The sequence below is a fragment of the Oncorhynchus clarkii genome, chromosome 13, assembly GCF_045791955.1.
Source record: "Oncorhynchus clarkii lewisi isolate Uvic-CL-2024 chromosome 13, UVic_Ocla_1.0, whole genome shotgun sequence".
NCBI lineage: Eukaryota > Metazoa > Chordata > Actinopteri > Salmoniformes > Salmonidae > Oncorhynchus > Oncorhynchus clarkii.
In genome coordinates, this window is record NC_092159.1 from 12,608,114 (window position 1) to 12,630,613 (window position 22,500).

General features: G+C 47.2%; 1 protein-coding gene across 1 annotated transcript in view; it reads right to left on the reverse strand.

Moving 5' to 3' along the window:
* Window positions 1–22,500, reverse strand: part of LOC139424418 (voltage-dependent P/Q-type calcium channel subunit alpha-1A-like) — a 293,164-nt gene that overhangs the window by 106,286 nt on the left and 164,378 nt on the right. Inside the window, exons 4-5 of the mRNA XM_071176204.1 lie at window positions 8,236–8,341; window positions 7,713–7,852 (exon numbers count right to left, since the gene is read on the reverse strand). Of these exons, the coding sequence (XP_071032305.1) occupies window positions 7,713–7,852; window positions 8,236–8,341 (246 nt within the window). The remainder of the gene's footprint in view (window positions 1–7,712; window positions 7,853–8,235; window positions 8,342–22,500) is intronic.

Genomic DNA, 22,500 nt, shown 5'->3' on the forward strand with positions numbered 1-22,500 from the left:
CATCCATTCCATTGCTCCTCCCTATTCTCTCTCCCGCTCCCTCTCTCTCTCTCTCCTTCTCCCTCCCCTGTTTTCCAGAGCCAAGGGGAATAGAGAGACAGAGTGACGTTTCTCTCCCTCTCCCTCTCTCTCTCTCTCCTTCTTCCTCCCCTGTTTTCCAGAGCCAAGGGGAATAGAGAGACAGAGTGACGTTTCTCTCCCTCTCCCTCCCTCTCTCTCTCCTTCTCCCTCCCCTGTTTTCCAGAGCCAAGGGGAATAGAGAGACAGAGTGACGTTTCTCTCCCTCTCCCTCTCTCTCTCTCTCCTTCTTCCTCCCCTGTTTTCCAGAGCCAAGGGGAATAGAAAGACAGAGTGACGTTTCTCTCCCTCCCTCTGTTACCACTGCAATACTCCCGGCTCTCTCTCCGTTTTTTCCCCCTCGCTTCCTGATTGCTCTTCATTAGAGCTGCTGCTGGACTCACAGATAAGTGTTTTGAGGTCTCTCTCTCTCTCTCTCTCTCTCTCTCTCTCTCTCTCTCTCTCTCTCTCTCTCTCTCTCTCTCTCTCTCTCTCTCATAAACCATACAGCAGTGATGTACAGACTGAAGAACATACACACATTCACCACCTCTACTTACAAGAGCAGCATCCCCCACACTTTTACAGTGCACACACACGCACATGCGCAGTCTCCAGGGCAAACCCAAATTGAGAGGTCTGACTGACACAGAGAGAGGAGGATGGGTGAGAAAGAGAGTGGGGAGAGAGAGGAGAGGAGGATGGGTGAGAAAGAGAGTGGGGAGAGAGAGGAGGATGGGTGAGAAAGAGAGTGGGGAGAGAGAGGAGAGGAGGATGGGTGAGAAAGAGAGTGGGGAGAGAGAGGAGGATGGGTGAGAAAGAGAGTGGGGAGAGAGAGGAGAGGAGGATGGGTGAGAAAGAGAGTGGGGAGAGAGAGGAGAGGAGGATGGGTGAGAAAGCGAGTGGGGAGAGAGAGGAGAGGAGGATGGGTGAGAAAGAGAGTGGGGAGAGAGAGGAGAGGAGGATGGGTGAGAAAGAGAGTGGGGAGAGAGAGGAGAGGAGGATGGGTGAGAAAGAGAGTGGGGAGCTGTCCTCTCTCTTTCCCTCCCGTACTATTCCTTATATTCCTCCCTAGTTAAATAAAGGTAAAAAATAACTACAAATAAATATATATCTCCCCCTTCACCCCCCTCCCTCTATCTCCATCCATTCCTCTGTCAGTGCCTTCAATACTATTCTCTCTTCCCCTTTCCTTGTCTCTCTCTATCTCTCCTCTCTCTATCTCTATGTCCCCCTCGACAGCTCCTCTCTATCTCTCTCCCCTCTCTATCTCTATGTCCCCCTCGACAGCTCCTCTCTATCTCTCTCCCCTCTCTATCTCTATGTCCCCCTCGACACCTCCTCTCTATCTCTCCCCCCTCTCTATCTCTATGTCCCCCTCGACACCTCCTCCCCATCTCTCCTCTCTCTGTCTTTATGTCCCCATCGACACCTCCTCTCTATCTCTCTCTATGTCCCCCTCGACACCTCCTCTCTATCTCTCTCCTCATCTCTATGTCCCCCTTGACACCTCCTCACTATCTATATCTCTATGTCCAACTTGACACCTCCTCTCTATCTCTCTCTATGTCCCCCTCGACACCTCCTCTCTATCTATATCTCTATGTCCCTCTTGACACCTCCTCTCTATCTCTCTCTATGTCCCCCTCGACACCTCCTCTATATCTCTCTCCTCATCTCTATGTCCCCCTTGACACCTCCTCTCTATCTCTATCTCTATGTCCCCCTCGACACCTACTCTCTATCTCTCTCCTCATCTCTATGTCCCCCTCGACACCTCCTCTCTATCTTTCTCCTCATCTCTATGTCCCAATTGACACCTCCTCTCTATCTCTATGTACCCCTCGACACCTCCTCTCTATCTCTATCTCTATGTCCCCCTCGACACCTTCTCTCGATCTCTATGTCCCCCTCGACACCTCCTCTCTATCTCTAAGTCCCCCTCGACACCTCCTCTCTATCTCTATGTCCCCCTCGACACCTCCTCTCTCTATCTCTATCTCCCCCTCGACACCTCCTCTCTATCTCTCTATCTCTATATAGCCCCTTGACACCTCCTCTCTATCTCTCTATCTCTATCTCCCCCTTGACACCTCCTCTCTCTATCTCTATGTCCCCCTCGACACCTTCTCTCTATCTCTATGTCCCCCTCGACACCTCCTCTCTATCTCTATGTCCCCCTCGACACCTCCTCTCTATCTCTATGTCCCCCTCGACACCTTCTCTCTATCTCTATGTCCCCCTCGACACCTCCTCTCTATCTCTCTATCTCTATGTCCTACTTGACACCTCCTCTCTCTATCTCTATGTCCCCCTCGACACCTTCTCTCTATCTCTATGTCCCCCTCGACACCTCCTCTCTATCTCTATGTCCCCCTCGACACCTCCTCTCTATCTCTATGTCCCCCTCGACACCTTCTCTCTATCTCTATGTCCCCCTCGACACCTCCTCTCTATCTCTCTATCTCTATGTCCCCCTCGACACCTTCTCTCTATCTCTATCTCTATGTCCCCCTCGACACCTCCTCTCTCTATCTCTATGTCCCCCTCGACACCTCCTCTCTCTATCTCTCTATCTCTATGTCCCCCTTGACACCTCCTCTCTCTATCTCTCTATCTCTATGTCCCCCTTGACACCTCCTCTCTCTCTCTCTCTCTATCTCTATGTCCCCCTCGACACCTTCTCTCTATCTCTATGTCCCCCTCGACACCTTCTCTCTATCTCTATGTCCCCCTCGACACCTTCTCTCTATCTCTATGTCCCCCTCGACACCTCCTCTCTATCTCTAAGTCCCCCTCGACACCTCCTCTCTATCTCTATGTCCCCCTCGACACCTCCTCTCTCTATCTCTATCTCCCCCTCGACACCTCCTCTCTATCTCTCTATCTCTATATAGCCCCTTGACACCTCCTCTCTATCTCTCTATCTCTATCTCCCCCTTGACACCTCCTCTCTCTATCTCTATGTCCCCCTCGACACCTCCTCTCTATCTCTCTATCTCTATGTCCTACTTGACACCTCCTCTCTCTATCTCTATGTCCCCCTCGACACCTTCTCTCTATCTCTATGTCCCCCTCGACACCTCCTCTCTATCTCTATGTCCCCCTCGACACCTCCTCTCTATCTCTATGTCCCCCTCGACACCTTCTCTCTATCTCTATGTCCCCCTCGACACCTCCTCTCTATCTCTCTATCTCTATGTCCCCCTCGACACCTTCTCTCTATCTCTATCTCTATGTCCCCCTCGACACCTCCTCTCTCTATCTCTATGTCCCCCTCGACACCTCCTCTCTCTATCTCTCTATCTCTATGTCCCCCTTGACACCTCCTCTCTCTATCTCTCTATCTCTATGTCCCCCTTGACACCTCCTCTCTCTATCTCTATCTCTATGTCCCCCTCGACACCTCCTCTCTATCTCTCTCCTCTCTCTATCTCTATGTCCCCCTCGACACCTTCTCTCTATCTCTCTATCTCTCTGTCCCCCTCGACACCTCCTCTCTCTATCTCTATGTCCCCCTCGACACCTCCTCTCTATCTCTCTCCTCTCTCTATCTCTATGTCCCCCTCGACACCTCCTCTCTCTATCTCTATGTAGCCCCTTGACACCTCCTCTCTATCTCTCTATCTCTATGTCCCCCTCGACACCTTCTCTCTCTATCTCTATGTCCCCCTCGACACCTCCTCTCTATCTCTATGTCCCCCTCGACACCTCCTCTCTTTCTCTCTATCTCTATATCCCCCTCGACACCTTCTCTCTATCTCTATGTCCCCCTCGACACCTCCTCTCTCTCTCTCTCTATCTCTATGTCCCCCTCGACACCTTCTCTCTATCTCTATGTCCCCCTCGACACCTTCTCTCTATCTCTATGTCCCCCTCGACACCTTCTCTCTATCTCTATGTCCCCCTCGACACCTTCTCTCTCTATCTCTATGTCCCCCTCGACACCTCCTCTCTCTATCTCTCTATCTCTATGTCCCCCTCGACACCTCCTCTCTCTATCTCTATGTAGCCCCTTGACACCTCCTCTCTATCTCTCTATCTCTATGTCCCCCTCGACACCTTCTCTCTCTATCTCTATGTCCCCCTCGACACCTCCTCTCTATCTCTATGTCCCCCTCGACACCTCCTCTCTTTCTCTCTATCTCTATATCCCCCGACACCTTCTCTCTATCTCTATGTCCCCCTCGACACCTCCTCTCTCTCTCTCTCTATCTCTATGTCCCCCTCGACACCTTCTCTCTATCTCTATGTCCCCCTCGACACCTTCTCTCTATCTCTATGTCCCCCTCGACACCTTCTCTCTATCTCTATGTCCCCCTCGACACCTTCTCTCTCTATCTCTATGTCCCCCTCGACACCTCCTCTCTCTATCTCTCTATCTCTATGTCCCCCTTGACACCTCCTCTCTATATCTCTCTATCTCTATGTCCCCCTTGACACCTCCTCTCTCTATATCTATGTCCCCCTCGACACCTCCTCTCTATCTCTCTCCTCTCTCTATCTCTATGTCCCCCTCGACACCTCCTCTCTCTATCTCTATGTCCCCTCGACACCTCCTCTCTATATCTCTCTATCTCTATGTCCCCCTTGACACCTCCTCTCTCTATCTCTATGTCCCCCTCGACACCTCCTCTCTATCTCTCTCCTCTCTCTATCTCTATGTCCCCCTCGACACCTCCTCTCTCTATCTCTATGTCCCCCTTGACACCTCCTCTCTCTATCTCTCTATCTCTATGTCCCCCTTGACACCTCCTCTCTCTATCTCTCTATCTCTATGTCCCCCTTGACACCTCCTCTCTCTATCTCTATGTCCCCCTCGACACCTCCTCTCTATCTCTCTCCTCTCTCTATCTCTATGTCCCCCTCGACACCTCCTCTCTATCTCTCTCCTCTCTCTATCTCTATGTCCCCCTCGACACCTCCTCTCTGTCTCTTCCCTCTCTCTCTCCCTCCCTCCTCTCTCTCTGTGAGGTGACATTTCACTGGTGCCCTGCTTGTTGCTCCCTGCAGCGCCACTCTGATCTAGCCTCAGTGTGTGTGTGTGTGTGTGTGTGTGTGTGTGTGCTCATTAAAGGGAGACAGCGATGGAGAGGGTGATGCCCTGATTACACACACACACCTTGTCAAACGAGACCTCTGCTGTGTGTGTGTGTGGGTGTGTGTGTGCCTACCCAGCTGACTGTATATCTTAATGTCCTCCTTTCCCTCTCTCTACATGCTGTGTATCTTTCCAGGTCTTCCTTTATCTCACCCATCCCCCCTTTTTCTCACAATAGTCTAACCCCTCCTTTTACTGCTGCTGCTCTCTCCAGCTCCTCTCTTCCTCCTCTCTCCAGCTCCTCTCTTCCTCCTCTCTTCCTCCTCTCTCCAGCTCCTCTCTTCCTCCTCTCTCCAGATCCTCTCTTCCTCCTCTCTCCAGCTCATCTCTTCCTCCTCTCTCTCTCTCTCTCTCTCTCTCGCTCTCTCTCTCTCTCGACATGCTGCTCACTTGCTACGGTACAGCAGCCATTTTTAGATCACACATCAAACAAACACACCCTCCTGTCTCACTCTCCCCCTGCATCTCTCTTTCTTCTTTCTCTTTTGAACAAATGCGTGCACACACACACACACACATCTATCTACAGTATATATATATATATCAGTCAGTCTCTGTCTGTCTGTCTGTCTATCTGCCAGTCAGTGTGTATGGATATTGATCTTTAGACTGATCAGGGGGCCATTGATCCTGGAGTTTCCTCAGTCCAGACACACATGGACGGGAGCCAAGAGATGGGACCAGACTACATCTACACACATAAGATGGGACCAGACTATATCTACACACATAAGATGGGACCAGACTACATCTACACACATAAGATGGGACCAGACTACATCTACACACATAAGATGGGACCAGACTATATCTACACACATAAGATGGGACCAGACTACATCTACACACATAAGATGGGACCAGACTACATCTACACACATAAGATGGGACCAGACTACATCTACACACATAAGATGGGACCAGACTACATCTACACACATAAGATGGGACCAGACTACATCTACACACATAAGATGGGACCAGACTACATCTACACACATAAGATGGGACCAGACTACATCTACACACATAAGATGGGACCAGACTACATCTACACACATAAGATGGGACCAGACTATATCTACACACATAAGATGGGACCAGACTACATCTACACACATAAGATGGGACCACCCAACATCTACACACATAAGATGGGACCAGACTACATCTACACACATAAGGATTTCCAGTAATGACATCAAGAGTGTGTGTGTGTGTGTGTGTACTGTGAGAAGGTGTCACTTGCATCAAGCATATTAGTATGTGAACACATACTGAGCACTAGTACAAAATCATTCACAGGCCGAATTTGGCCCGCAGCCCGCCAGTTGACAATCCCTGATGTATGGTATGTAGACAGTAGTTATGGTATGATACCTGATGTATGGTATGTAGACAGTAGTTATGGTATGTAGACAGTAGTTATGGTATGATACCTGATGTATGGTATGTAGACAGTAGTTAAGGTATGATACCTGATGTATGGTATGTAGACAGTAGTTATGGTATGATACCTGATGTATGGTATGTAGACAGTAGTTACGGTCTGATCCCTGATGTATGGTATGTAGACAGTAGTTATGGTATGTAGACAGTAGTTATGGTATGATACCTGATGTATGGTATGTAGACAGTAGTTATGGTATGATACCTGATGTATGGTATGTAAACAGTAGTTATGGTATGTAGACAGTAGTTAAGGTATGATACCTGATGTATGGTATGTAGACAGTAGTTAAGGTATGATACCTGATGTATGGTATGTAGACAGTAGTTACGGTCTGATACCTGATGTATGGTATGTAGACAGTAGTTACGGTCTGATACCTGATGTATGGTATGTAGACAGTAGTTAAGGTATGATACCTGATGTATGGTATGTAGACAGTAGTTATGGTATGATACCTGATGTATGGTATGTAGACAGTAGTTACGGTCTGATACCTGATGTATGGTATGTAGACAGTAGTTATGGTATGATCCCTGATGTATGGTATGTAGACAGTAGTTACGGTATGATACCTGATGTATGGTATGTAGACAGTAGTTACGGTCTGATACCTGATGTATGGTATGTAGACAGTAGTTATGGTATGATACCTGATGTATGGTATGTAGACAGTAGTTACGGTCTGATCCCTGATGTATGGTATGTAGACAGTAGTTACGGTCTGATACCTGATGTATGGTATGTAGACAGTAGTTATGGTATGATCCCTGATGTATGGTATGTAGACAGTAGTTACGGTATGATACCTGATGTATGGTATGTAGACAGTAGTTACGGTCTGATACCTGATGTATGGTATGTAGACAGTAGTTATGGTATGATACCTGATGTATGGTATGTAGACAGTAGTTACGGTCTGATCCCTGATGTATGGTATGTAGACAGTAGTTACGGTCTGATACCTGATGTATGGTATGTAGACAGTAGTTATGGTATGATCCCTGATGTATGGTATGTAGACAGTAGTTACGGTATGATACCTGATGTATGGTATGTAGACAGTAGTTAAGGTATAATACAATGCAACAATAAGGTACTTACCCAGTGAGCACTACTACAAAGTCCATAGCGTTCCATCCATTCCTCAGGTAGGAGCCCTTATGGAGGGCAAAGCCCAGAGCAAGAATCTTTATACCTGACTCAAAACAGAAGATGGCTATGAAGTAGGGCTCTGTATCATCCTAATGGAGAGAAGGGGAGAGAGAGAGGGGGGTGAGAGGGAGGGGGGGAGAGAGAGGCGAGAGAGAGAGAGAGAGAGAGAGGAAAGGAGGGAGGGGGAGAGAGAGACAGGGGGAGAGAGACAGAGAGAGGGGAGAGAAAGAGATGTTTAGAATATGGCATTTCGGGAAAAAAGCATTGTGTGCACCTTTGTTGTGTGTGTGTGTGTGTGTGTGTGTGTGTGTGTGTGTGTGTGTGTGTGTGTGTGTGTGTGTGTGTGTGTGTGTGTGTGTGTGTGTGTGTGTGTGTGTGTGTGTGTGTGTGTGTGTGTGTGTGTGTGTGTGTGTGTGTGTGTGTGTGTGTGTGTGTGTGTGTGTGTGTGTGTGTGTGTGTGTGTTGTACTCACCAGTCTCTCAGAAAGAGGAGTTTTGTCATTCTCAGGTAAATGCTGTTCCAGAGCCAGGACGATACAGTTAGCTATGATGGTTGCCAAAATCATCCATTCAAAAGGAGTAAGGCTGGAGTTAAGGCCAGTAACATGGGACAATATATACACATATATCTAATAATACAAACATCAATCATCTTAAACTGACAGTCCCTGAAATCTGGCATTAGAATGACTTTGAATATGTATATGTTTACATGACTTATTGGATTGATTTCCCACCATCCAATAAGTCAGAAGACAGCAATCCAGACCTTCCTAGGACCATGTAAACATCCTCTGTAGAATAAACAGATATTTGTATGCATTTTCCATCAGAGGCAGACATATTGCATATTCTCAGAACGACAATATCGTGCCCTTTACATAGCCCTCCTCCCGTTGTCTATAGGGGGGTGCACACTGTTTCAATGGCCCAAATGTTTAGACAATCCCACATTTGATAGATTTTGACTCTCACTAATGTCATGATATGTTTGGTAAGGTATTAAAGAAGGTGAAATATTTTGGGTAGCTGTTCCTAAAGCAGATTATAACGTATGTGGACATATTATAACTGTATGAAAAGGCTTATTCATTCACAATGTCATTTAATATATCATCATCATTTGTATATACAGTTGAAGTCAGAAGTTTACATACACCTTAGCCAAATACATTTAAAATCAGTTTTTCACAATTCCTGACATTTAATCCTCGTAACAATTCCCTGTCTTAGGTCAGTTAGGATCACCACTTTATTTTAAGAATGTGAAATGTCAGAATAATAGTAGAGAGAATGATTTATTTCAGCTTTTATTTATTTAATCACATTCCCAGTGGGTCAGAAGTTTACATACCATACACTCAATTAGTATTTGGTAGCATTGCCTTTAAATTGTTTAACTTGGGTCAAACGCTTCAGGGAGCCGTCCACAAGCTTCCCACAATAAGTTGTGTAACTGAGTCAGGATTGTAGGCCTCCTTGCTCGCACACGCTTTTTCAGTTCTGCCCACACATTTTCTATAGGATTGAGGTCAGGGCTTTGTGATGGCCACTCCAATAGCTTGACTTTGTTGTCCTTAAGTCATTTTGCCACAACTTTGGAAGTATGCTTGGGGTCATTGTCCATTTGGAAGACCCATTTGCGACCAAGCTTTAACTTCCTGGCTGATGTCTTGAGATGTTGCTTCAATATATCCACATAATTTTCTTACCTCATGATGCCATCTATTTCGTGATGTGCAACAGTCCCTCCTGCAGCAAAGCACCCTCACAACATGATGCTGCCACCCCCGTGCTTCACAGTTGGGATGGTGTTCTACGGCTTGCAAGCATCCCCCTTTTTCCTCCAAACATAACGATGGTTATTATGGCCAAACAGTTCTATTTTTGTGTCATCAGACCAGAGGACATTTCTCCAAAAAGTATGATCTTTGTCCCCATGTGCAGTTGCAAACCGTAGTCTGGCTTTTTTATAGCGGTTTTGGAGCAGTGGCTTCTTCCTTGCTGAGCGGCCTTTCAGGTTATGTTGAAATAGGACTCGTTTTACTGTGGATATAGATACTTTTGTACCTGTTTCCTCCAGGTCCTTTGCTGTTGTTCTGGGATTGATTTGCACTTTTCGCACCAAAATATGTTCATCTCTAGGAGACATAATGCGTCTCCTTTCTGAGCGGTATGACGGCTGCGTGGTCCCATGGTGTTTTACTTGCATACTATTGTTGTACAGATGAACGTGGCACCTTAAGGCGTTTGGAAATTGCTCTTGGCTGATTTCTTTAGATTTTCCAATGATGTCAACCAAAGAGGTACTGCGTTTGAAGGTAGGCCTTGAAATACATCCACATATACACCTCCAATTGACTCAAATTATGTCAATTAGCCTATCAGAATCTTCTAAAGCCATGACATAATTTTCTGGAATTTTCAAAGCTATTTAAAGGCACAGTCAACTTAGCGTATGTAAACTTCTGACCCACTGGAATTGCGATACAGTGAAATATAAGTGAAATAATCTGTCTGTAAACAATTGTTGGAAAATTTACTTAAAACAACTATAGTTTATTAACAAGAACTGTGTGGAGTGGTTGAAAATTAGTTTTAATACGTATATGTAAACTTGCAACTTCAACTGTAAATACTCCCATATACTCCATACTCCCACCAACACTTGCTTGGTCACTACATGATTCCATATGTGTTATTTCATAGTTTTGATGTCTCCACTATTCTTCTACAATGTAAACATTTAAAAAATATAGAAAACCCCTGGAATGAGTAGGCGTGTCCAAAGTTTTGACTGGATATATATATATATATATATATATATATATATATATATATATATATATATATATATATATAGTATATAGTGGTGAAAGTACAAATGTATATCAACCACTTTTTGTTCCCAATTTTGTGATATCCAATTGGTAGTTACCAGTCTTGTCCCATCGCTGCAACTCTCCTACGGACTCAGGAGAGGCGACGGTCGAGATCCATGCGTCCTCAAAACACAACCCTGCCAAGCCGCACTGCTTCTTGACACACTGCTCACTTAACCAAGAAGCCAGCCGAGCCAATGTGTCGGAGGAAACAGCTCGCGACCGGAATTAGCTATCATCATCTTTGAATATGTTTCATTATACTTTTATTGTACTAGATCATTTGGGTTCAATTTTCTTTATTCTCAGACATAAATAAACAATTCCAGGTGAAAGCCAAAGGTCATAGATCTCTGGGGGGGGGCACTACTACATTAATAAAATATTGCCCTCTTGCTAGATTGATGAATAAAGCCATAGCAAAACGGTGCGAAACGGCTGTCAGCTCAACTTCAAGACCAGTAACAAGGGAGAACAGCAAAAGCATATGCCTGTATCAGATAATACAAGCATTAAGGCCAGTAGGAAAACTGGAATAGCATACAAACACACATATATATCTGACATATACAGTATTTCATAATACAAACACACACAAAGGTACTGTACCGAAAACAAACATACATAACATAAAAGGATCATATCAAACCTCTATTCTACTGAAAGAAATTGAATAGGATCTGAAGCACTTACAAATTCATAACATATCATACAAATGGAAGAACTCTGGAGTGTGTGACCAGGCCTGAGTAATGCTGGCCTTACTGAACTCTGGAGTGTGTGACCAGGCCTGAGTAATGCTGGCCTTACTGAACTCTGGAGTGTGTGACCAGGCCTGAGTAATGCTGGCCTTACTGAACTCTGGAGTGTGTGACCAGGCCTGAGTAATGCTGGCCTTACTGAACTCTGGAGTGTGTGACCAGGCCTGAGTAATGCTGGCCTTACTGAACTCTGGAGTGTGTGACCAGGCCTGAGTAATGCTGGCTTAAGGGGCTGGTATGACTGGATGGGTCTGGACAGATCAGCACTGCTCCTAATTGGAGACTCATTATCCTGTTAGTGTGTGTGTGTTTGTGCATGTACATGCACACTTGTCAGTATTTGTTTGTGTTTGCGTCTGTGTGCAAACTTGCATCCGTCCGTCCGTGTGTGTATGTCTGTGAGTGTCCATGTAATTGAACGGGATCTGTGTGTTTATGTCCATGTGTGTATGTGTGTTTACCAGATGCCAGTCTGACATTGACACCATGGCCGGGGGATGGTTGAGAGGGTGATGCGGTCTGAGTCTGTGTGTGTGTTGTAACAGATGATGTAACATGAAGAGACAGACTAGCATGGGAGTGAAGACCTAGACTAAACACTGGCTAGGAGCAACACTCCAGTACCCAGACTCTTATTTTACCAGGGCAGTTGACTGACAACACATTCTCATTTCCAGCAACAACCTGGGGAATAGTTACAGGGGAAAAGAGGGGGGACGAATGAGCCAATTGGAAGCTGGGGATTATTAGGTGACCGTGATGGTATGGGAATTTAGCCTGAACTATAAGTGCCATGAGTTTTAGTGACCACAGAGTGTCAGAACACCCGTTTAACATCCCATCTGAAAGACACCACCATACACAGGGTAATGTCCCCAGTCACTGCCCTGTTGTTGTTGACCAGAGGAATGAGTTCCTCTTACTGGCCCTCCAACACCACTTCCAGGAGCATCTGGTCTCGCTTCCAGGAACCAACCAGGACCAACGCTGCTTAGCTTCAGAAGCAAGACAGCAGTGGAATGCAGGGTGGTGTGCTGCTGGCTCACTGTTGTACTAGTGTTTATAGGAAGGAGGATTTCAGAACTAAGGAAGAAAATACTGTGGTGCTGAAAGTTTAAACATCAATAGCTGCTACAGTTTAAACATCAATGATGCCATTATTTTATTTTACACAGTTGGCACACACACACACACACACACACACAGAGACACAGACACAGACACAGACACAGACACAGACACAGACACAGACACAGACACAGACACACAGACACAGACACAGACACAGACACAGACACAGACACAGACACAGACACAGACACACAGACACAGACACAGACACAGACACAGACACAGACAGACACAGACACACACACACACACACACACACACACACACACACACACACACACACACACACACACACACACACACACACACAGATTTAAGAGGAAAATCTATAATTCCCCCAGTCTTTGATAACAGTGAGTAACTTCTCTGATGTGATCAAAGTGAAACACAATAGAGCACTATGTAGGCTTTACGTAGCCCTTAAGTAGGTTATATGACTGCATTGCATCAGAGTCTAGTAACAGAACGGTGGCTGCATGGCGACTAAATAATTCAGTTGTGACAGTTCCACATCGCTGAGCAAACATTCTCTCTCTCTGTGTTGTCCTATGTCTGACCCCTCTCCTTCCATCTCACCGTCTTCCCTCCTCCCATTTTCTCACCCTATATCTGACCCCAGTTCATCCCCCTCTCTCAAACCCACTTCCCCTTTCTCTTACACTCTAAAAAAATGCTGGATTGTTTGGCTGACCCAACCCTGCTGGGTTGTTTGGCTGACCCAACCCTTGGGTTGTTTGGCTGGCTGTTGTTTGGCTGACTCAACTGCTGGATTGTTTGGCTGACTCAACTGCTGGATTGTTTGGCTGACTCAACTGCTGGGTTGTTTGGCTGACCCAACCCTGCTGGGTTGTTTGGCTGATCCAACCCTACTGGGTTGTTTGGCTGACCCAATCCTTCTGGGTTGTTTGGCTGACCCAACCCTTATGGGTTGTTTGGCTGACTCAACATTGCTAGGTTTGTTTGGCTGACCCAACCCTGCTGGGTTGTTTGGCTGACCCAACCCTGCTGGGTTGATTGGCTGACTGAACCCTGCTGGGTTGATTGGCTGACTGAACTCTGCTGGGTTGTTTGGCTGACTCAACTGCTGTGTTGTTTGGCTGACTCAACCCTGCTGGGTTGTTTGGCTGACTCAACTGCTGTGTTGTTTGGCTGACTCAACCCTGCTGGGTTGATTGGCTGACTGAACTTTGCTGGGTTGTTTGGCTGACTCAACTGCTGTGTTGTTTGGCTGACTCAACCCTGCTGGGTTGTTTGGCTGACTGAACTGCTGCATTGTTTGGCTGACCCAACCCTGCTGGGTTGTTTGGCTGACTCAACTGCTGGATTGTTTGGCTGACCCAACTGCTGGATTGTTTGGCTGACCCAACCCTGCTGGGTTGTTTGGCTGACTCAACCCTGCTGGGTTGTTTGGCTGACCCAACCCTGCTGGGTTGTTTGGCTGACTGAACTGCTGGGTTGTTTGGCTGACCCAACCCTGCTGGGTTGTTTGGCTGACTCAACTGCTGGATTGTTTGGCTGACTCAACTGCTGGATTGTTTGGCTGACCCAACCCTGCTGGGTTGCAGGCGTTGGGTCACTTAATTGGGTTGCTTTCTTTAAAAAAAGTATGGTTGGGTTGTTGATGCTGGATCATTGCTTGGTTATTGAGAAATGACCAAGTGGGTCAGATCAGAAGTCTAGAGGCTTAGTTTAGTAGGGGCGTGGCTTCAGAGAGTTGTTTTTTATCCATCCGTGAGAGTAAATGTCATTCCTGCTCATCTGTTCTGTTGTACAGTTATCACATGTTCAGGTCAAACACTTGTTTGGCTGACCCAACCCTGCTGGGTTGTTTGGCTGACCCAACCCTGCTGGGTTGTTTGGCTGACTCAACTGCTGGATTGTTTGGCTGACTCAACTGCTGGATTGTTTGGCTGACTCAACTGCTGGGTTGTTTGGCTGACCCAACCCTGCTGGGTTGTTTGGCTGACCAACCCTACTGGGTTGTTTGGCTGACTCAATCCTGCTGGGTTGTTTGGCTGACCCAACCCTTATGGGTTGTTTGGCTGACTCAACATTGCTAGGTTTGTTTGGCTGACCCAACCCTGCTGGGTTGTTTGGCTGACCCAACCCTGCTGGGTTGATTGGCTGACTGAACCCTGCTGGGTTGATTGGCTGACTGAACTCTGCTGGGTTGTTTGGCTGACTCAACTGCTGTGTTGTTTGGCTGACTCAACCCTGCTGGGTTGTTTGGCTGACTCAACTGCTGTGTTGTTTGGCTGACTCAACCCTGCTGGGTTGATTGGCTGACTGAACTCTGCTGGGTTGTTTGGCTGACTCAACTGCTGTGTTGTTTGGCTGACTCAACCCTGCTGGGTTGATTGGCTGACTGAACCCTGCTGGGTTGTTTGGCTGACTCAACTCTGCTGGGTTGTTTGGCTGACCCAACTCTGCTGGATTGTTTGGCTGACTCAACCCTGCTGGGTTGTTTGGCTGACCCAACCCTGCTGGGTTGTTTGGCTGACTCAACCCTGCTGGGTTGTTTGGCTGACTCAACTGCTGGATTGTTTGGCTGACCCAACCCTGCTGGGTTGTTTGGCTGACTCAACTGCTGGATTGTTTGGCTGACTCAACTGCTGGATTGTTTGGCTGACCCAACCCTGCTGGGTTGTTTGGCTGACTCAACTGCTGGGTTGTTTGGCTGACTCAACCCTGCTGGGTTGTTTGGCTGACTGCTGGGTTGTTTGGCTGACTCAACCTGCTGGGTTGTTTGGCTGACTCAACCCTGCTGGGTTGTTTGGCTGACTCAACCCTGCTGGGTTGTTTGGCTGACTGAACCCTGCTGGGTTGTTTGGCTGACTCAACTGCTGGATTGCTGACCCAACCCTGCTTTGTTTGGCTGACCCAACCCTGCTGGGTTGACTGACTCAACTCTGCTGGGTTGTTTGGCTGACTCAACCCTGCTGGGTTGTTTGGCTGACTCAACCCTGCTGGGTTGTTTGGCTGACCCAACCCTGCTGGGTTGTTTGGCTGACTCAACCCTGCTGGGTTGTTTGGCTGACTCAACTGCTGGGTTGTTTGGCTGACTCAACCCTGCTGGGTTGTTTGGCTGACTCAACTGCTGGGTTGTTTGGCTGACCCAACCCTGCTGGGTTGTTTGGCTGACTCAACCCTGCTGGGTTGTTTGGCTGACTCAACTGCTGGGTTGTTTGGCTGACTCAACCCTGCTGGGTTGTTTGGCTGACTCAACTGCTGGGTTGTTTGGCTGACTCAACCCTGCTGGGTTGTTTGGCTGACTCAACCCTGCTGGGTTGTTTGGCTGACTGAACCCTGCTGGGTTGTTTGGCTGACCCAACCCTGCTGGGTTGTTTGGCTGACTCAACTCTGCTGGGTTGTTTGGCTGACTCAACCCTGCTGGGTTGTTTGGCTGACTCAACTCTGCTGGGTTGTTTGGCTGACTCAACCCTGCTGGGTTGTTTGGCTGACTCAACTGCTGGCTTGTTTGGCTGACCCAACCCTGCGGGGTTGTTTGGCTGACTCAACTGCTGGGTTGTTTGGCTGACCCAACCCTGCTGGGTTGTTTGGCTGACCCAACCCTGCTGGGTTGTTTGGCTGACTCAACTGCTGGATTGTTTGGCTGACTCAACTGCTGGATTGTTTGGCTGACCCAACCCTGCTGGGTTGTTTGGCTGATCCAACCCTGCTGGGTTGTTTGGCTGACTGAACCCTGCTGGGTTGTTTGGCTGACTCAACTGCTGGATTGTTTGGCTGACCCAACCCTGCTGGGTTGTTTGGCTGACTCAACTGCTGGATTGTTTGGCTGACTCAACTGCTGGATTGTTTGGCTGACCCAACCCTGCTGGGTTGTTTGGCTGACCCAACCCTGCTGGATTGTTTGGCTGACCCAACCCTGCTGGGTTGATTGGCTGACTCAACTGCTGGGTTGTTTGGCTGACTCAACCCTGCTGGGTTGTTTGACTGACCCAACCCTGCTGGGTTGTTTGGCTGACTCAACTGCTAGATTGTTTGGCTGACCCAACCCTGCTGGGTTGTTTGGCTGACTCAACTGCTGGGTTGTTTGGCTGACTCAACCCTGCTGGGTTGTTTGGCTGACTCAACCCTGCTGGGTTGTTTGGCTGACTCAACATTGCTGGATTGTTTGGCTGACCCAACCCTGCTGGGTTGTTTGGCTGACTCAACTGCTGGGTTGTTTGGCTGACTCAACCCTGCTGGGTTGTTTGGCTGACTCAACTGCTGGGTTGTTTGGCTGACTCAACCCTGCTGGGTTGTTTGGCTGACTCAACTGCTGGGTTGTTTGGCTGACTCAACCCTGCTGGGTTGTTTGGCTGACTCAACTGCTGGGTTGTTTGGCTGACTCAACCCTGCTGGGTTGTTTGGCTGACTGAACCCTGCTGGGTTGTTTGGCTGATCCAACCCTGCTGGGTTGTTTGGCTGACTGAACTGCTGCATTGTTTGGCTGACCCAACCCTGCTGGGTTGTTTGGCTGACTCAACTGCTGGATTGTTTGGCTGACCCAACTGCTGGATTGTTTGGCTGACCCAACCCTGCTGGGTTGTTTGGCTGACTCAACCCTGCTGGGTTGTTTGGCTGACCCAACCCTGCTGGGTTGTTTGGCTGACCCAACCCTGCTGGGTTGTTTGGCTGACTGAACTGCTGGGTTGTTTGGCTGACCCAACCCTGCTGGGTTGTTTGGCTGACTCAACTGCTGGATTGTTTGGCTGACTCAACTGCTGGATTGTTTGGCTGACCCAACCCTGCTGGGTTGCAGGCGTTGGGTCACTTAATTGGGTTGCTTTCTTTAAAAAAAGTATGGTTGGGTTGTTGATGCTGGATCATTGCTTGGTTATTGAGAAATGACCAAGTGGGTCAGATCAGAAGTCTAGAGGCTTAGTTTAGTAGGGGCGTGGCTTCAGAGAGTTGTTTTTTATCCATCCGTGAGAGTAAATGTCATTCCTGCTCATCTGTTCTGTTGTACAGTTATCACATGTTCAGGTCAAACACTTACATTTTGTAGCTTCAATTAGGCCTACAGAAGTGTATGAGTTCCCTAAAAGCCTATGTAAATCCCATTGTTGGGATGCAATAAGGTGGTATACCTTATCATACAATAATATTATGTCATAAATCATCTAAATATTCTAGAAGAAAAATTCACACAAAAAATAGAGAGAGACAGATGAGAGGGAGAGACAGTAGAGTGTTCTCTGCAGCAGTATAAGGCAAGGTGCATCAGCAGTGTTAGAATACTAAGACATGGTGAGAGAGAGAGAGAGAGAGAGAGAGAGAGAGAGAGAGAGAGAGAGAGAGAGAGAGAGAGAGAGAGAGAGAGAGACCACTCAAAGCCAGAAGTGTATTGGGCAGTGGGCAGCAGTGTAGAGTACGTCAGCAAAGATGGTGACATGGTGCCAGAAAGGGAGAGAGTGAGAGAACGAGAGAGAGGAGAGAGACCAGAGACCTGCCAGAGACCAGACCTTCCTCTCTTCTCCCCTCCTTACCTCTCTCCTACTCTTCTCTCCCCTCCTCTGCTGTCCTTCCCTCCCCTCTCCTCACCACTCATCCCCTCTCTCCTCCTCACCCCTCTCATCCCCTCCTCTTCTCTCTCCTCTCCCCTCCTCCCCACTACTCTCCTCCCCTCTCTCCTCTCCTCCTCCCCCTTCTCTGCTCTCATCCCCACCTCACCTCTCCTCTCCCCTCCTTCTCTGCTCTCCTCCCCTCTCTCAGCTCCCTTCCCTTCCCTTCCCCTCCTCACCTAACCTCCCCTCTCTCCTCTGCTCTCCTCCCCTCTCTGCCTGATTAGACTGGTCCTCAGATGGTTCTGGGCAGGCCCTGCTCTGCCAACTAGACACTACAGTGGTCTGAAGCTGCATCACACACACACACACACACACACAGGTACATACACACAGAAGGAGAATGATACGGGCACAGACAAAGGTACACACCAAACACAAATACACACACCTACTGACTAAGCAGAATGTAGACTGTAGTGTACACATACACGAGAATGCACACAGACACACACGCACACTTTATCTAATACATCCTGTCCACCTTTAATTCCAGTTATCCATTGACCCTGACCGGCACGTCTCCTCCTCTCATCCCCCTCTCCATCTCTACCTCCCCCTCTATCTATCCTCCTCCCTCTCTTACGTCATTATGACCTTTCCACGACCGCCTCCCCCTCTTCCATGTCTCCTCCTCTCATCCCCCTCTCTTTATCTTGCCTTTCCACTCCAGGACAGTTAAAGCAAACAATACGCACACACACACACACGCACGCACGCACGCACACACACACACGCACGCACGCACACACACACACGCACACGCACGCACACACACGCACACGCACACACTCACACGCACACACACACACACACACATCAAACGAGGCATTATCCAGCATCAGCATATTACCGCTCGACTGCTTACAACTGTGCTGTGCTGTGCACACACACACACACACACACACACACACACACACACACACACACACCTCTCCTTTCTGATTCTGCCAGATAGTCTATTAGGTTATTAGTAGAGAGAGAGACAGAGAGACGGAGAGAGAGAGAGACTGACTCCATCCTTTCCACCCATGGGTTTCTTTCAGCCTGTAGACACAGTAGGAGACATGAGTCTGATGGGGAACAACTGAACATACTGCATGTTGTGTGTCTGTGTAATGTATGTGTGTGTAGTCGCGTGAGAGGGCAAGGTTAAGGTTGACCACTCCAGACAGAATCAAACCGCTCCAGACAGAATCAAACCGCTCCAGACAGCATCACAGATGTGTGTACATGTGGGTGGTAGGTCCAGTGTGGTTTTGTGTTTATTGACATAACATTAATTAAGATAGCAATCTTTTAGAGGGGGGTTGATTGTCCCCCCCCCCCCCCCCCCTTTAATATAACAATAATAATATGCCATTTAGCAGACACTTTCATCCAAAGTGACTTAGTCATGTGTGCATACACTACCGGTCCAAAGTTTTAGAACAACTACTCATTCACAGGTTCTTCTTTATTTTTACTATTTTCTACATTGTAGAATAATAGTGAAGACATCAACACTATGAAATAACACAAATGGAATCATGTTGAAACCACATAAAGGGTTACACAAATCAAAATATAATTTCAAATAGCCGCCCTTTGCTTTGATTATAGTTTTGCACGCCCTTGGCATTCTCTCAACCAGCTTCACCTGGAATGCTTTTCCAACAGTCTTGAAGGAGTTCCCACATATGCTGAGCACTTGTTGGCTGCTTTTCCTTCACTCTGTGGTGCGACTCATCAGAGAATTGTGGAGGCCAGAACATCTGATGCATCACTCCATCACTCTCATTCTTGGTCAAATAGCCCTTACATAGCCTGGAGGTGTGTTGGGTCATTGTCCTGTTGAAAAACAAATGATAGTCCCACTAAACACAAACCAGATGGGAGGATGTATCACTGCAGAATGCTGTGGTAGCCTTGCTGGTTAAAGTGTGTCTTGAATTCTAAATAAATCACAGACAGTGTCACCAGCAAAGCACCCCCACTCCATCACACCTCCTCCTCCATGCTTCACGGTGGGAACCACACATGCAGAGATCATCCGTTCACCTAGTCTGCATCTCACAAAGACACAGCGGTTGGAACTAAAAATCTCCAATTTGGACTCCAGACCAAAGAACATATTTCCACCGGTCTAATGTGCATTAATCGGGTTTCTTGGCCCAAGCAAGTCTCTTCTTATTGGTGTCCTTTAGTAGTGGTTTCTTTGCAGGAATTCAACCATGAAGGCCTGATTCACAGTCTCCTCTGAACAGTTGATTTTGAGATGTGTCTGTTACTTGAACTCTGTGAAGCATTTATTTGGGCTGCAATTTCTGAGGCTGGTAACTCTAATGAACTTATCCTCTGCAGCAGAGGGAACTCTGGGACTTCCTTTCCTGTGGTGGTCCTCATGAGAGCCAGTTTCATCATAGCGCTTGATGGTTTTTGCAACTGCACTTGAAGAAACTTTCAAAGTTCTTGACCTTTTCCGTATTGACTGACCTTCATGTCTTAATGTAATGATGGACTGTCGTTTCTCTTTGTTTATTTGAGCTGTTCTTGCCATAATTATGGACTAGGGCTATCTTCTGTACACCACCCTACCTTGTCACAACACAACTGATTGGCTCAAATGCATTACAGTAAGAAGGAAATAAATTCCACAAATGAACTTTTAACAAGGCACACCTGTTAATTGAAATGCATTCCAGGTGACTACCTCATGAAGCTGGTTGAGAGAATGCCAATAGTGTCACCAAGGCAAAATGTGTCTATTTGAAGAATCCCCCCCATTTTGGGGGGGTTACTACATGATTCCATTTGTGTTATTTAATAGTGTTGATGTCTTCACTATTATTCTACAATGTAGAAAATAGTAAAAATCAATAAAAACCCTTGACTAAGTAGTTGTTCTAAAACCTTTGACCGGTAGTGTACATTTTATGTATGGGTGGCCCCGGGAATCAAACCAACAATCCTGGTGTTGCAAGCGCCATGCTCTGCTGAGCCAAACAGAACCAGGTGTATGTATTACAGAGTTTTTGTTGAAGGTGTGTGTGTGTGTTGCAGGCAATGTAGTGCAGCTCTAAGGAACCTTGAATCCCTATTAACTTGAATCCCTATTAATTCCTCATGTGGAACTATGACCCTTTACGGGTGAATGACTCCTTTACCTGCCCTATAAACTGATGTAGGGCTGACCTGGTGTGTGTGTGTGTGTGTGTGTGTGTGTGTGTGTGTGTGTGGTCTGTGTGATTGTGTGTGTGTGTGTGTGTATGTGTGTGTGTATGTGTGTGTGTGTTTGTGTGTGTGTGTGTGTGTATGTGTGTGTGTGTTTGTGTGTGTGTGTGTGGTCTGTGTGATTGTATCCAACATAGTTGAGTGTGTGTGTGTGTGTATGTGTGTGTGTGTGAGAGAGAGAGTTTTCAGCTGAGCAGGCGACTTTGGCATAGAGCTGAGTGTGGTGCTTTATGGAGAAACGGCTGATGAGGAAAGGGGAGTTTAAATCAAACCAAACGAAGCTTTATCAAATAAATGAAACTGTGTAGTACTGGACTCAGCAAGTGTTCCTTTATAGGCACACACACACACACACACACACACACACACACACACACACACACACACACACACACACACACACACACACGGCAATGTGCACAAGCGTGGCCACAAATGCAGGGCAAAGTCAAACAAACCATTTCTAGGGTCCCAAAGGGCACCCTATTCCCTAAATAGTGCACTCCTATTGACCAGAGCCCTATTCCCTACATAGTGCACTCCTATTGACCAGAGCCCTATTCCCTACATAGTGCACTCCTATTGACCAGAGCCCTATTCCCTACATAGTGCACTTCTATTAACCAGAGCCCTATTCCCTACATAGTGCACTCCTATTGACCAGAGCCCTATTCCCTACATAGTGCACTTCTATTAACCAGAGCCCTATTCCCTACATAGTGCACTCCTATTGACCAGAGCCCTATTCCCTACATAGTGCACTCCTTTTGACCAAAGCCCTATTCCCTACATAGTGCACTCCTATTGACCAGAGCCCTATTCCCTACATAGTGCACTCCTATTGACCAGAGCTACATAGTGCACTCCTATTGACCAGAGCCCTATTCCCTACATAGTGCACTCCTATTGACCAGAGCCCTATTCCCTACATAGTGCACTCCTATTGACCAGAGCCCTATTCCCTACATAGTGCACTCCTTTTGACCAGGGCCCTATGCCATTTAGGCCGCTGCCGTAGTGTGCTTGCTGAGGATTTTGAATATTGCCTACACCACTGAAGGATTGAGTGATTAAATGAATAATTGTACAGACGGAGAGAAAGAGAGAAAGACTGACAGACAGACACTCACTGTACAGAAGGAAAAAACAGTTATCTCATCATCCTCTTCCTTATTTCTCTGTCT